Here is a 16,816-nt window from a genome sequence, read left to right as displayed (position 1 = left end):
ATACGTTATATATAGTTTTCTAAAACACTTAATATCTTGGTTTTTTTTGAGCTTTTAGTTCTGAAATGTACAAATATATTGGTTTATATATATATATATATATATATATATATATATATATATATATATATATATATATATTATTATTATTATTTTTCAGTTACATCATGCTGCTTATTAATGTGGTTAATATTTTTATTTACATTATTATAATTGTTACATCGTGTGTATTCTGTTCTTTTCTCGTCGTCGGCATAACAGCCACGTGTGTGTGTGTGTGTGTTTTGTTTTTTGAAAGAAGACGAGTTGCGTGCCTTTTTCTAAATTGAATGGCGAGTGTGTGTGTGTTGTTGTTGTTGTTGTTGTTGTTGTTGTTGTTGGTGGTGATCAGTGTTTTTAGCATGAACCTTTTTGTTTGTTTACTCGTCGCTTCACCTCCTGCGTCCGGGCTGGTCCTGAACTCAGGAGACGGAGAAGAACGTGCAAATAAATAAAGGCGTTTTTTTTGGCTTCAGGAAATGAAACGGTTAAAAAAAAATGACATAAAAATAAGAACGAGTTGCTTTTTCTTCAACAGCTGACCTTCAGTAACACGTTGGCGTTGGTACATTTTCTTTTTTCTTATTTATCCAGAATGACCGCCGGCGTTGTCGCCCCGTGTGCGGCCGCTGCGGCGTTTGTCGCGCGTCATGACAATCAGTGAAAATGTGACCGCGCCCTTTGAACCCTTAACACCCGGCCGTTCCATCAGTATTGTGACTTTGTTGTGTAAAAACTGGCAGAATGATGAAAAAATGTGTGGAGAATATTTGTTACCGAACCTTTTTTTTTATTTTTGCTTGACAATGTATTGAAAGTTTGCTCGTTTTTTCTGGTAAATGTGCCTTTTGTCGTAAAGTGAAAATATCATCTCTCTGTGACTGTTACCTTTCCTGGGGGAAATGACCGAGCGCTCTGTAAATCAGATACAGTTGAGGGAAATCTCGATATCGGTCCGATATTGGCAAAAATCACTGGATCAGATATTGCAAAAAAAAGGAAAAAATTATAGTTGCAACAATTAGAATCAAATACAGTAAAGGGAAAAGGAGCAGGACACATTAGAGATGAGCTGATACCATATTTTATATCCGTATAGGTATTTTTGCCAATATTGATCCAATATTGGCAAAAATCACTAGATTGGATATCGTCAGGGGAATGAAAGGAAAATCTGAAATAATCTGCATTGTAGTTGGTGAATTACATTAAGAAGAATTCATTACACTAGAGGTAAAGTGTATATGAGGACCAATTTAGGGATGAGACGATATGATACGAGGTATTGATATCAGTCCGATATTGGCAAAAAAAATCACTGGATCGAATATCATATAATGAGTAAAAATGTGAAATGTGTAGTTGGTGAATTACAGCAAGTACAGTTAGATATAGCTGAGGTAAAGAAGTGGGTAAGAAGACAAATTGGGGACAAACCGATACCGTACTTGGTATCGATACGATACTGGCAAACAATAACCAGATTTGATATCGGAGGGAAAAAGTAAAATCCTGAATAAGTTATAGTTGGTGAATTACAGCAAGTACAATTTGATACAGTAGAAGTGGATGAGCCAATATGATACTTGGTATCGGCATCAATCTGATACCGACAGAAATCGTTGGATTCAATATTGCACAAAATTTTTAATTCAAACATAAGTGATAGTTGGTGAATTACGGCAAGTACAAGTAGATGCAGTAGAGGGAAATTGGGCTCGACAAAAATGGGGGTGGAGTGATACAATACTATGATATTGGTATCAGTATCAGTATCGGTCCAATATTGGCAAAAATCGGAGGAAACACAAAAAACGAGTTCCAGTTGGGGAATTTTAGCAAGTAGCTTTATTTGTTGTGGAGGGAAAGTGGACTGTACCATTCTACGCTGGTAGGCGTTGTCGTTATCGATCTGAAAATCAGTCTTGATTTGAATATCGGGCAAGAAATAAAATCCCAATCGAGTTAAAGGTGAGTGCAGTTACATATAGAAGAGGGTAGATGGCGCCACCACTGACCGCAGACAGGCATTGCTCTTTCATCCCCCCCATCAAGTTTTTTTTTTTAAATAGGTCCAGACAAAACCATTTCTGTTGACTGCGTTACAAATCCATGTCGACCTGGACTGACTTCTGCGTGAAAATCAGCTTTATATACTGAGAGTTGTGATGTTCTGTTGGAGTGTGTGTGTGTGTGTGTGTGTTTGTGTGAAGTTTATTTTTGTTTTTGTTTGTTTTCAAAGTTTTTATAGAGAGTGATGACTGACAATCTTCAGCGGACTTTGATTTGATGATTTCTTAACTCGCGTATCACCTCTCCCGTCTTGTATTCTTACTCTAAGGAGCTTCTTCTTAACGTATGATACAATTCTCTTGTGTTACTCTTGAATTTATATTTATACAGATATACATATTTTTTTGTATCTTTTTCCTCCTCCTCCTCCTCTTGTGCTAATGTTCAAACATCCATGTCTACACAGTATTATAGATGAGGACGGCTTTGTTTGTTTTTTTACATTTATGTATGAATTGAGAATTTGTAAAAATGCTTTCACAGTCCTTTTGTGTGTAAAATGTATGTATAAATTAAATTAACCAACCTGGACTCTGGTGCTTTTATTTCAGTACACACAAACTTATTTTATAACATTTGTAATTCTTGTTTTTGACCTGTAATGTCAAATTTGCCTCATAAGTAAATATAGGTTGTAAATCATGGATAATTATATTGTAATTCTACATTTCTGTAGATTGTCATCCAGTATGGCTGCAACAATTGATTGAGAAGTTGGTTATTCATTGACTATTTTACACTTTTTCATAAGTTTCAATGGGTTTTAATGATAAAATAAATCAAGTTCTGTCACGTCAGCTTAGGAAATATGAATATTTTATGGTATAGCGGGAATATTTTGAGCGGATGGATGGATTACATTATTAAAAAAGTCATAATTTTACAAGAATAAAGTTGAAGTTTTAATATTGAAAAAAAAATCATAATGAGGATAAAAGTCGTAATGCGTTAAAAAAGTCATAATATTATGAGAATAGTGTAATTTTACAAGAATGTCGTAATATTAAAAGTCATAAAATCACGAGGAAAAAGTCTTAATATTACGAGAATAATGCAATTTTACAAGAATACAATCGAAATATCAAATAAGTCATATTACGAGGAACAAAGTTGTAATGTTACATGAATAAAGTCGATATATATGTTAAAAATCATGATATTACGAGGAAATGATACGAGAATTAAGGCGCAATATTAAAAAAGCACTACGTAGTGAAGTAGTGAGCCACATGTGGTCCGCGGGCCACAGGTTTGAGACCTCTGTTCTACAACAAACTTGGAAGGCAGGCGTGAGATGAGGAACATTCGACTTTTTTTAAGCACTGCGCCTTTAACTGACACGCGACGTGATAAATCTCACGTGAGTAAAAATTTGAAAAGTTTTTGATACAGTGACTATGAAGTATCAGTACCCACCCCCCCCTCCCGCGGTGATGATGATGGTTCAACCCCTCCTCCCCCCCCCCGCCGCCTGCCGCCGGTGTGGTAGCGCTGTATCCCACAATGCAGAGCGCATGGCGCGTCATTGGAGAGGGACGACGATGGCGGCGGTCGGTGCACCAGAAGTGATCACACAGCTGGAAAGCGCTGCCAAAGTTTTAATGGTGAGAAACTCTCCGTGACTCTAAAGCCTCGCCGCGGCTCGGTCACGAATCCTCCCCGCGTCTCCGGTTGACTCACGCGGGCACGAACGCCGCGAGGAGCCTCCGCCGTTTGTTTCTGCCTGTGCGGGTTTTGTTGTTAAATGTGTTCTCACTTCTTTTTACCGGAGGAAACAGTGCGTGGCGCAAAACTGTGGAGAAAAAAAAAAAAGAATCCCGCTTTTCACTACAACATTTCCCTCTTTTTCTTCCCCCCCCCTTCTTCTCCCTCTGAACACAATTTAACGTGAAACACCCTCCATGTTTGCGGGTCTTGTTCACAATGCGGCTCCGCTTCTTTTCCAGAAACTTCGCTGTTTTCAGTCGCGACCGTTACAGCAAGTTTGTGTGCTCCTCAAACACTGATGGAGAATCTCAGTGAGCGGCTTTCGCTTCACCCGCTTCTCTCAACCGTCATCTCTCTTCACCCTCTTCACCCTCTCACCCTCTTCACCCTCTCACCCTCCACCAGCAGCAGCAGCAAGTGGCTAACCATGTGCATGTCATGAGTCCCTGTGTTAATGCGCGTGTGTGTGTGTGTGTGTGTGTGTACTTAGCTTAGCCACTGTAGCTCCATAATAGCTAGTTTAATGCTGGATGATATGGCATATTATTAATACCTCGGTGTTTTTAGGCTGAGCCACGATATATCGCGATATTTTGCGATATAAACGTGGACACAGTTTGACCCTAAATGTCTTTGTGTTTTCTCTCAGGACAGTGTCAGTACATTGTTGAGGTTCTACTCTACTTTAAAATACTCAAAGTACAGTGGATTCATTCGTTTAAGTCTCTCATACTTTTAAAATACTGGTGTTGCTGTTACCATGTGATTTTTTTAAATTTTTTTGATGATTTCTCTGGATTTCATACTTATTATACAATTATTACCTGTGTTTTTAGACGATATCTTGCTATATTACTTTAAGATTCGCATTTAAAATACAGCCATTACTCAGGATGCACGATATTGTACTTTTTGACGATATATCGGGAGTACTTAGGCCGATAACTGATATGACACTGATGTATATATATGTATATATGTATACTGTATATACATTTTTCCTTGCTACAACCATGTACACGTGATGAGTCCCTGTGTTAATGTGTCTGTGTGTGTGCTTAGCTTCTGTAGCTCTATAAGAGCTAGCTCAGGTCTGGATGATATGACGTATTATTAATATCCCGGTGTTTTTAGGCTGCGCCGCAATATAAACCTGGACAAAGTATGTTTCTCTGACCTTATGAAATGTGTGTGTCATGTTTTACATACTCAACATTCAATGACTTATTTCATTTTAGTTGGTATGATATTTGAACTGATATTTATTTAGATTTCATACTTTAAAATACAATAATCACCTGTGATTTTAGATGATATCTTGCTATATTACTTTAACTTACATACTTAAAATACAGCTGCTACATAGGGATGCACGATATTGGACTTTTTGCCGATATAGGTTGATAACTATGAGACATTTGGGTTTCTTTAATATTGTGATGTATCGCTATATGATTGTCTTGCAATGTATTGATTATCACAGAATTGTCTTATCATGATTTTATTGGTATCGTGGACCATGTATCTGTGATTACATAGTGTTGAACCAAACACTCATGGTGTGGCACAGTTCGTTATTGTTCTGGATTATTGTTAACAGTTCTTTATTGTTCTGCTTTCCTGGCGCTCTGACTGATTTACTGTTTATCGTCCATGAACTCGAGTCTCTACTAACATGTTTGTTTGTTGTGATGTTTACAGGCACCGCCCTCCATGGTCAGCACAGAACAGAGACAACATGCTGAACATGTATTCCTCTCCTTCAGGAAGTCCAAATCTCCTTTTGCCATCTGCAAGCACATCCTAGGTAAGTGTTCACGTAATCCTTAATCTGTGTTACTATAAGATTAACTGACAAATTCAGTTTTAAATGTGAATATTTTCTGGTTTCTTTGCTCCATATAACAAAATAAATCATTGAGTCATTTTGTTTTTTGGGGTAAAACAAGACATTTGAAAATATTATCATTTCAAGGTTTGGGAAAACACTGATCATGGACCAAACAACTAATCAATGAATCCAAAAAACAATCAACAGGTTGATCTATTGTGAAAAAATAATTGTTGTTTATTTTAAACATACATTTGTTATATGTGGAGCAAAGAAACCAGAAAATATTCACATTTAAGAAGCTAAAAAATCTGAAAACTTATTTCAATAGCTAAAAAGAGAGATCTACTCTCAAACTGATTAATCTAGATTATCAGCGTACTTAACTCACACAGACGTCGTCTCATTGGATCACTTGTGTGTTTGACCTTTTTACTTTTATTGAAAGTGGGTCTAAGAGGACCAGTGTGAGTTTTCCTGTGGCTGAATGTTGATTTCTAGAACTCAGGGCAGCCGTTGGCCGATAATTGACTTATTTTTCTGTTTTGTTTTAAATCTCAGCAAATTGAAACATACTAGTCATAAAATTTAAGATAAATAAACTACACCATCTGTCCACGTTCACGTCTTTATTGTCCTACATGTCCCCTCGTCTCTTCTGCAGAGACCAGTAAGGTGGACTATGTGCTGTTCCAGGCAGCCACCGCCGTCATGGAGGCCGCCGTGAGGGAGTGGGTCCTTCTGGAGAAGAGCAACATCGAGTCGCTGCGGACGTTCCTCCTCACCTACGTCTTACAGAGACCCAAGTAAGAAACAGACAGAGACAGTATGGTGCAGCATGTGCCTGTGGGTCCTTTATTGACCTCCAGTGGTGACTGCAGGAACATGTGAAAGACCTCATTTTTGTTATGTAGCCCCTTGTGTCCTCTTCTGTTACACCAACTTTCCTCATGTCCTCCTCCTTCACGACGTCCATGAACCTTCTCTGTGGTCTTCCTCTTTTCCTCCTGCCTGGCAGCTCTTTGTCCAGTAGAATCACTATCCTTCCTCCTCTGCACGTGACCAATCCATCTCAACCTTGACTCTATAACTATGACAATCAGTCAATCAAAGGATCGTCTCTCACGCCTTCTCGTTTGCTTCAGTCTGCAGAAGTATGTCCGTGAGCAGATCCTCCTCGCCACGGCGGTCATCGTGAAGAGAGGATATCTGGAGAAATCCACTAACTGCAAAAGCATCTTTCACGAGGTCGGACAGCTCATCAGCAGCGGGAACCCGACAGTGGTAAGAGAGACAGAGACACGTGGCTTGTAGAAGTTTAGCCGTGTTTCCATTGAGTGGAACATTTCACTTTGGTCCAGTAGGGTACATATATATTTTTGGCATTTCCATTCTTTGACACCCTTCCCTTGAGGGATACCAGAGTAGAATGGTTGGGTACAGTCAGCTGATTGAAGAGCGTCACTCCCTTGTGATTAGTCTTTCTACGATGCCCGCTGTTTATTCTCATACAGCTGCCGGTTTTTCCTCCTTTGTTGTCTGTTGCGTTGTGTTTGATGTTGTCGTTTGTTGTCTTTGCACGCGGTACTACGTCACGCTACGTGGTTATCGGGCACAGCCCCCGCCCCGCCCCCCCAAGGTACTGTTCTCAGGCGACAACACAAGCCTGACCTAGGGCTTTACTATTCCAAACCGTACCAAACTGTACCATGTTGGAAACAAATGAAGTCCCTTTATTTACCCGTGCAGGTGGATTTGTTTTACAGTTTAATTTAGGTGCACCAGTACAAAATTTAGGTGCCACCCAAAATGTTAATGATTTTAAATAGTTAAAACTAGTACTTTCAGCTTCTTAAATGTGAGTATCATATTGCATTGTATCGTATTGTGAATATTTTCTGGGTTCTTTGCTCCATACAACAAAGAAATCAGTTAAAAAAAAACGAATAACTTTGTTTTGTGGACAAAACAAGACGTCATTTTGAGGTTCTGAAAGCACCAATTAACATTTTTTCAACATTTTCTGGACAAAACAATTACTGATTAATCATGGAAATAATAAGACTGTTTGGTTTGAGTTGTTTTTTTTTTGAAGAATTTAAACAAGTTTTCTGATTTTTCATCTTCTGAAAAATCTGCATATTTTCTGGTTTCTTTGCTCCATGTAAATAAATCATTAAAAGTGATTTAATTTTGTTTTGAGGTCAAAACAAGACGTCATTTTGAGGTTCTGAAAGCACCAATTAACATTTTTTGTTGTTTTCTGACATTTTATGGACCAAACGATACCAATAACCGACAAATGAATCAATTAGGAAAATCATTGTTCGTTGCAGCCCTAATTAAAACAAGTACTTTGATTTTTCAGCTTCTTAAATGTGAATATTTTCTGGTTTCTTTGTTGACAAAACAAATTCATTGTGAAAATAATCGATAGATTAATCATTTATGAAAGTAATGGTTATTTGTAGCGTTCTGTGACTGTAATGCAGCTTTTTAAAACGTCTCTCATAGGCTGGAACTGTAACAAAATAGAGAAATAAATACACATTTTTCTTCTTTGTTTACTCAAAGCAACGTCTCAGCAACGTTTGCACAAAGTTCTGGATGTTACATAATCCTGGCTGCAACATCTGCCTCTTTAACTCGTACCCATAAATTATCCTTATGCAATAATTACACTGTCGGTGATTGTCTCTCAGAAAACACCACGTGTTGAAGTTTGGATCCAGACTGAAGCAGAGAACTGTCACTAAGTTTTTAGTTTCACATATTTATCTGTTTTCTGAGCAGTTTTAATGTTCCAGAATTCGCTGTGTGACGAATGTCGGGGCCTGTGAAGTTTTTGTTTCTCGATTAAAAGCATTAAATGTAGTGTTTCACTTTGACTCGTCTTTGATGGACCACATTTGTGGTTTGGTTACAGATTGTTTAGTTTTTTTTCTCTGTGTGTGTGTGTGTGTGTGGGAACTGGCTCAGATTAAAGAGCGCTCAAGTCTGGAAATAAAGAAACGTTACAAAGGGCCGCGCGGGGAGAGAAGCCCCAGGCGTTTTTCTGTGGTCGCAGTAAAGTATAACGTTCTCTTGCCTGTTTGCTTTGCTCAGACGCTCAAATCAGGTCTGTGGATACATTGTGTCAAAGCGCATTTTCGTGACGACGTTTTATTTTGCGGTGGTTTTTTTTTGTTGTTGTTTGACTTCATGGGAAAACAAAATGAGCAGAACGAATCAGGAAAATTGAGGCTTGAGATTGAGAATATTTAGAATGTGCTGTGAAAGAGACTGCCTGAGATTTATTCAATCACTTCTTAAATCCTTATACTTTGAGAAGATTAAATGAAATCCTGTATTTTATTGCTTTTTCTACTTTCAGTGATTAATTAATATTCTTTTACTTGCTCTTATGTGACATCTGTTGCTTATTTTCTCAATAAATGTACTCGTTTCATGCCTAAAATGTTGATCAGTGTTTTCCAAACCTTGTTCTCAAAAAGATCAGTTTTAATGATTTCTTTTGGTATAAGGAGCAAACCCCCCAGAAAATATTCACATTTAGGGAGCTGAACAATCTGAAAAGTTATTCAATTTTTGTTCAATATCGGCTGTATACATTTTAATCCGGTATTTTATTGCTTTTTCTATTATTTATATTCCTTTATTTGCTCTTACTTTTGTGCAACATTGTTTTATCATCATAGTCGATTAATCAAAATGATGATGATCTCAAATGTCAAATGTTTGTCCACAAACTATGTGATTACATCAGTTTTAATAATTATTTTGTGATGTGGAGCAAAAGAAACTATGAAATATTCACATTTAAGAAGCTGAAAATTCTGAAAACTTGTTATAATTGTTAAAAAATGACCAAAAATGTGTTTAGCTCTAATTAATTACCCTTTAATATTAATTTCTTTCCTGTTTTGTATTGCTTTTCCAAATGTTTTTATTTACTTTTATTGATTTTTTTGCTGTGTTTCACTTGTTTCTGCTTTTGCCGTTTTGTCAAAGCTCTTTGCAAATGTTTTTAATGATTAATTCTTTTATTTTTCTATCTCAGTTTACTATCAAACAAACACTGGACAACTCCTCTTAAAACCAGTAGGGGGCACTATGACATTTGTTAACTGGATGCCAGAAAAGGTCATGGGAGCCACGGAGGGCTGAAGTAGTGAAAGATTTATATCTTTGAGATTTAAACAACAAAACCACAGGAGGAAATGCAAAACATGACTCCTGACCAGCACGCACAGTCTTTGTCGTTACATGAAGTGTAGTTTCAAACGCATCTCCTTTCAAAATAAGACGCATGCATGCGACGTAATGTAATGTACTTCATCTCTTTAGCATTCACAACAACAACAACCCACAGGTGACCAAAGTGCCTTACAAAATAAAAGCATTGCAGACACACAGCATTAAAACCACATGAAACAAAGCATGAAAATACCAATTTAAAACACAAAAGAATAAAAAGTATGTGGCTTGAAAGTGGAAAAATAATGCTTTTTCATAAAAAGAATGATGTTAATTCAGATTCAGACAACTTGATTGATCACCACACAAATCTTTAAAATGTGTAAATGTCTGTAAAAGTATGAGATAAGTCACAAAAAACGCCGGGCGTGTGCTCACATCAATGAAATTGACTGAAATTGATTGGTTTTCTATTAGTCTAGTTTTTTCACGTACATATTCACATAAATCAGACTGTACCACTACAAACAAGGGCAACAGAAACTGAAAAAACAAGTTCAACCGTGGCAAAAAAGTATTTGATAAATAGGGGATGTGGATAGTTTGAACCGTACCATTCAAAAACAAACTTTAGTGACAATTATCCACGACTTAATCCTCACTGACTGGTAATTTGTGTTTGTTTGTGAGTGAAAATGCTGGATTTGAAGTTTAAATCAAGTAATCAAAAAAAACTTAAAGAAAAATGATGAATAAGTCGAGGAGAGATTTTATCAAGCAAAAATGTCAAATATCCTCTGGCTCCAGTTTCATAAACCTGAGGATTTGCTCCTGGAATAAATCGTCCGCACATCCGGCTTCTGAAGTTTTTAATAAATTGAACATTTGTTATTCTTAAATCTTACAATTTGGACCAACGCTAATGTTTTTATTTTCAGTGTAATTGTAGAAAAGTACTTGGTTTTTCTCTTTTTAACTGTTTTCCTGTACAGCAGGTGTGCAGAAATGATACATAAATCCATAGGGGATGAAGATAATGCATCATTTCAAACATTAAAACAATAAAACAAACTAGACAAAACTCCAAATGCATAAGAATAGTGGCATCACCACAAAAATTAGGAAAAAATAAACTTAATAGATTAAAAGAACTAAAATCAGTTATATTAAAAGTGAATACCATTATTTTAAGATAAGTAAATGAAAATAATTGAATACTCCTCAACATAAAATAAAAATGTAATTATTCAGAAAAAATTAAGAAAGAGGTTAATGGTGTAACTTTCAGCTGTTTCTTGCTCTTTCAACCTCTGATGTTTCTTTGTATGACCTTTGACCTCTGACCTCTGTCTCTCTCTCTCTTTGCTCCAGCAAACACTGGCGTGCTCCATCCTGACGGCTCTGCTCAGTGAGTTCTCCAGCTCCAGTAAGACGAGCAGCATCGGCCTCAGCATGGAGTTCCACGGCAGCTGCAAGCGTCTGTTCCAGGTATGTTCTCCTCCTTTTACTCATCTTCTCCTCCTCCTCGTCCTCCTCCTCACATCCCGTCTTCATTCTTCTTCCTTTCCTTCGTCCAGGAGGAGAGCCTGCGTCAGATCTTCATGTTGACCATGGAGGTTCTGCAGGAGTTCAGCCGCAGGGAAAACCTCAACGCGCAGATGTCGTCCGTCTTTCAGCGCTACCTGTCTCTGGCCAACCTGGTCCTGAGCTGGAACTTCCTGCCGCCCAATCATATCCTTTCTTTGATCGTCAGAGGATCATAAAGGTCAGGATTTCTTTATCTTAACTCGTGAGAGGATCATGTCGCTGAAGGTTCTCAGTCGTCTGTTCGCAAACTGGACTTATTTGAGTTAAGTTGAAGATGTTTTCTCCACAAGGCTTCTTCAGTTCAGAGGTTTGGAGTAATGTGCACCCTAGCTGTTTCAACACCAGTGAAAAGCACCAGGGGGCAGTGTAACGGTCAGGGTTGTAACCAGGCTGTTTGTTTTTCCTGCCAACATGGCTGTGGAAACCTTACTTAGTCACATGACGTCCGGAGCTCTTTGAAGATGTGCTTTTAAAAAAAGAAATCTGCATCTCTGGATCTCTGGATGTCATGTGACTCAATTCTTTAATACATTTGGATTCTGGAAAACCTAACCGAGTTTACGCCGCCATGTTGGCAGGAAAATCTTTGATTTGTCATATTTGTCTGGATAAATGCGGGAAAAATAAAAGAAATAGAATCCACTCACTTTGAAACAATAGCAGTCGACAGTTAAAAGTTAAAGTAACACAACGTAGGATTTGCTCTTGGGCTCCCCCTACAGTTGTTACATGGTATTCTTTGTCACAACAGTAGTAAAATAAGCCAGCAGAGCAGGTACAGTAGACTATTTATAGCATTTTTATACAAATATGATAACGTTTTATTTTAAGTTTTTAGAAACAAAAACTAACCCCGAAAGAAACGACAAAAGAACAGTGCTTTATTTTTCGTAGCTTGCGTTTTTGCTTTAAAAAGGAGATGTCGGCCATTTTGGGGGTCAGAAAATCCAACACCAGCTTCTTCTGGTTGTCATTTTGTGTCTGTGCACTTACTGTAATAGAGTTGTTTGAGTGAGGACACGGGAGTTATTTTGTGTGTGTGTAGCTCTACAAATATGTGATACTGTCGGAATGCGTGTCTGTCCGTCACTTTTGCTTTGTAGTTCGTCTCTTGTGCTCACATGCACATTATCTTTTGCAGTTGGCCCGCATTGTTGAGCGAACTTAGGCACTCGGCATATGTGTGTGTGTGTGTTACACGTCCATATGTGTGTCTCCAGGCTCATTACGGCCTAAATCCCACCCAGCCTGGCATCCTCTCTCTGCCTGTCTGAGCGGATCTGGAGTGGCGCTTGCTGCCACCCAGGGCCATGTATCACTTTCAAAGAGGTGTCTGTGCGTCCATCCCCGTATCATTCCAGCAGCACAGCGCCCCCGCCTTGGCTTGTTGAGGCTCCCCTTGGTATGCCCGGCACGCTCGAGTCAATGCTGTCGCAAAGATGTACTCGCACTGTGTGTGTGTGTGTGTGTGTGTGTGTGTGTGTCTTTCTACTGTATATGAGCTGTTGTGGTCAATTTTTAGACGGCACTTTCATCCCGCTTCAGTGCCGAGCTTCTTTGAAGTCATCATGGAAAGATACTGTACATGTATATGTGTATTCCATTATTTTTTGAATTAAAGAAGAAAACAAATAGCTTAAATTAATTTCAAACAACCAATTAAACACACATTATGTGTTAGGTGTGTTTGCGAACCTAAAAAGTACTTTTATTAAGCCTTCAGGTTGTTTGGAACATGTGCTAAATAACAATAAAGACAATAAAAATACGTCTAAAATAACCCTCTACAAATGATAAATGAAAAATCAAAATTAAATCAAATGTTTTATTTAAAATTTAAATCCAAGCATTGAAAAGTCATGATATTATATTATTTTTTACATTTTTCTGTAAACAAAGGAATGTTGAACAAGAAATGTTTAAAAACATTTCCTTAACGCGTCGTTAAAGGTTACTAGGGGCATAAATAATTTGAGCATTTTTGTGCATAAAAGCTCACAATTAAATGTGTAATACACCAATTAAAGTGGTTTAATATCATTAATACCAAAACATATATCAACAGCTCAAAATTAATGTTTGTCAGTCAAAAAAAATTAAATGTGTTGGGTTTTTTTTTGGGCCCAAAAGTCCAATATTATTAATTATGTAAAATTATGACTTTTTTTAGTCATTTTCTTTAACTAGAGTTTACATTTGGCATCTCGTCTGCAACCTGGAGATTTCCTGTCAATATCATTAGGCCAATTTAAATGCCAGCGAGGCAAATATAGCTGGTTTAAATTATAAATAATACGAGCTTCCACGCAAATAGAGCCGTAGTTCTCGGGTTTCTCGCTGCTGAGTTGTGACACATGGTGAAGTGAATGGACTTGTTGGACCGGGGCATAGAAATAGCAGATAAATGTTTGAATTAAGTAGACGTTCTCCTTGAAATTCTGCGTGCGCCAAGTGTCTGCGCCGCTGTTGAAAAGGAGAACAGATTGATGAAGACCACTGGGAGGCCGCGGGCGGGCGAGTGCGGGCCGCCTGTCGGCGAGTGTCACAACACGCCCGTGTGATGCGATGCGAGCGTATGCCAGTATCACTATCAGGGGGCCTCGGCTTAATTGCGTGGCTGACAGCGGCTGCCTTTCAGCCGCACGAACACACACACACGCTCACTTATCCCTCCTCCTTCAGCTCAAAGACGCTTTTTTAAAAAAGTGTCCCTCATGTGTGTCGTCTGTCCTCGCCGCCGTCTGAACCCGAGGCACGCTCCGCGGCGTCGCTACGACACCGTGTCACTCCACACGCGATGCCCAGGGGTCGCGGTCGAGCCTCGAAACAGTCAGGTGCTCTAAATGGCTGTTGGAGCTGACAGATAGATCACCCTCTCACCCTCTGGTTCCTGCGCTGGACAATGCATTTACGGCCTTTTATGTTGTTTGGTTGTCATCTGTGTCTGTCGAGGGCTTTGGTGTCTCCCGCAGTCTGCACTTATACATCTGTTGTTCACTTCACAAGAGAGGAATGTGTGGATTTCATGGCGCATCAGCTCGGTAAAACTCGAGTTGTTTCAGATTAAAGTGAGGCACAGCCTTCACTGTCCTTCTTTCACTAGAGCACGCTATATTCTTTTATCTCTGTCTTTCATTTGAATGGAACTTTCACGTGTTTGTCTCTCAAACGCCACAATTTATGAGCATCCACTCACACCGGGCATTTCCTACAACCTCGTGAGTAGAAGAGAAGCGATCTCTATTGTCCACTAACATGATATCATAAAAGGAGACGTACAGAAAGTCAGAAACGACACACAGTGAAAATAAGATAAGAGATGGTCGTAAAAAAAAGTCATAAAACTAGAGATAGAAATAAGAGACGATTGTACAATTATAGCAAACCAATAAAACGGACACTTATGGCGTTAAATTACATTAAAAAAACACCGCTCTCTATTGTGGATGAAAAGATCAGTGGTCACTCTGGATTTAAGAACACTTATTACACTTGGAATGAAGGATTATTCTCCGTGTTCATTTTTAATTGCGATCCCTTTTCAAGATCCAGAAGATATGAGGTGTTGCGTATTTGCAATTCTGGCTACAAATATCGAGATTAGTTGATTGGTAAGTAGAGGATGTTCTCTAATCCACGAACCAGAATGTCTCAAGTTTTAATGATTTCTTTTTGTATGGAGCAAAGAAACCAGATAATGTTTACATAGAGAAGAATCAGAGCGATGTAGTAATCAGTAGGGATGGACATGGGTAGTCGATTATTCGCTTGATTTTTTCGAATATTTTGAAAAGATACAAAACAAATATTTTATTTTATTATTCCACTTTTATAAAAAAAAAAAAACACCAAATATTTCTCCTCCAATGACAATCTAATTTGCGGTACATCTCTTACCAGAAGGTGGCAGCAGCAGCAAGCACTTAGAGGACTTTATTATGTGGTGATGAAATTTACGAGGTTTCTTGAATGCATCTTGGAGCTTGTTTTGAATAATGACCATATACTTCTAACACAGACTTCACAGCCACCCGCTGTGATTGATCGTGCCGTGGTTCTGTGTGTTTCGCACCTGCTGTACGTGTTAATCGCGATACAAATTAGATGGAGCGTGACTCTTGTGGTTGCCGTGTTGTCTGAAGAAAGACGCCATCGTCTTGTGATCCAGGAGAGTTACTCCAGTCCAACTCAGCGTATACATGCAGGAGTAATCAGACTATGAATGAGTCGGACGAACGCGTTTTAACGTGACAATGAAAAAAACAAATTATTGTCTTAGTCTGACTAAACTCGAACTTGAATGAGCGGCTGAATGATTTTTGCGATTTATTTTGACAGTACGCCGTATTGCGATTTCGATAAAACTTGGATTAATTGTTCGACCGTAATGTAAACGCACCGAGTGTCAAGGAGAGGAGTTTGTCTTTCTGTTTTTTGTTTTTTTGGTCGCATTTAACTTCTCACATGTGCAACCAACGTGCAACACGCAACAAAACGGAGAGAAAGATATCTTCTATTCTCTTGTTTTTATTGTGTCGTAATGAAAGCAGCCCCAGTGACCGTTTCCCCTCTCGCTGCCTCAGCAGGAGTTATTCTTGTGCCGGAGAGACGTCTGTCGGCCAAACACTTGCCTCAGCCCGGCTTACTATTCTCATTAGCTGTTCACGGGTCAATTTATGGGCATTTTGCCCCCTCAGGTTAAGGTTAGGATTAGGAGTGTGTAAGCCGATGCTGGATGTTTGCCTTGGCCCTGACCTGTACTGAGAATCTTCAGCTACTGCTGTCTAAACACAGACGAGAGCCGAGTGTATATACAGATGGCTCCAAACGCTGAGGGACAGTCAGCTGATGCATTTTATCTCCTCAGCTTCAAATTCCTCCACGTTCGTGTCATTTCAACTGCTAACGTTCCGTGAAAATCTTTATTTTATATTTCAATTACAGTGGAGTTTAGAGTCCATTGAGGTCATTGCAACATGGAAAATAAGGAAAACAAAGCTAATTTGTAGGGATAATCTGTGTATCGCAGCTGTGTATACTAAACAAATCCTCCAAGTGAAGAGATCGTTGAGAAAGAAGCTTAAAAACTGGAACATTTTGCCGTAGATTTTTTCTAGATTGTCTCAAGAACAAGCAAAACATCACTCTCAGCGATTGGCAGAATGGTTCCCTTTTAAAAATCAAAATCTGTATCACTTTTTCATCTTTTAAGCTGTGTTTTATTTTAAAAACGTCCACTTGAATAAACGCGGAGTTACTCAAAACATATCAGTTTGTCATTGTGAAGAAGCACGCGGCCGTTTAACACAGCTGTGTGATTAATGTGGTGCTGATTTGATTAGGTGGAGTGAAAATTAAGGACAGCTGCCATCTAAACAAATG

The 16,816-nt window shown here is 38.6% G+C and overlaps 1 protein-coding gene across 1 annotated transcript in view; it reads left to right on the top strand.

The window, feature by feature from the left end:
• Positions 1-3,626: 3,626 nt before the first annotated feature.
• The window catches only part of xpo4 (exportin 4), a 66,581-nt gene continuing 53,391 nt past the window's right edge, over positions 3,627-16,816 (top strand). The window contains exons 1-6 of the mRNA XM_044016458.1: positions 3,627-3,716; positions 5,521-5,626; positions 6,315-6,456; positions 6,796-6,934; positions 11,219-11,335; positions 11,425-11,578. Of these exons, the coding sequence (XP_043872393.1) occupies positions 3,627-3,716; positions 5,521-5,626; positions 6,315-6,456; positions 6,796-6,934; positions 11,219-11,335; positions 11,425-11,578 (748 nt within the window). The remainder of the gene's footprint in view (positions 3,717-5,520; positions 5,627-6,314; positions 6,457-6,795; positions 6,935-11,218; positions 11,336-11,424; positions 11,579-16,816) is intronic.

This window comes from Solea senegalensis, linkage group LG2, assembly GCF_019176455.1.
Source record: "Solea senegalensis isolate Sse05_10M linkage group LG2, IFAPA_SoseM_1, whole genome shotgun sequence".
Lineage (NCBI taxonomy): Eukaryota > Metazoa > Chordata > Actinopteri > Pleuronectiformes > Soleidae > Solea > Solea senegalensis.
This window is presented reverse-complemented; position numbering and strand designations above follow the sequence as displayed.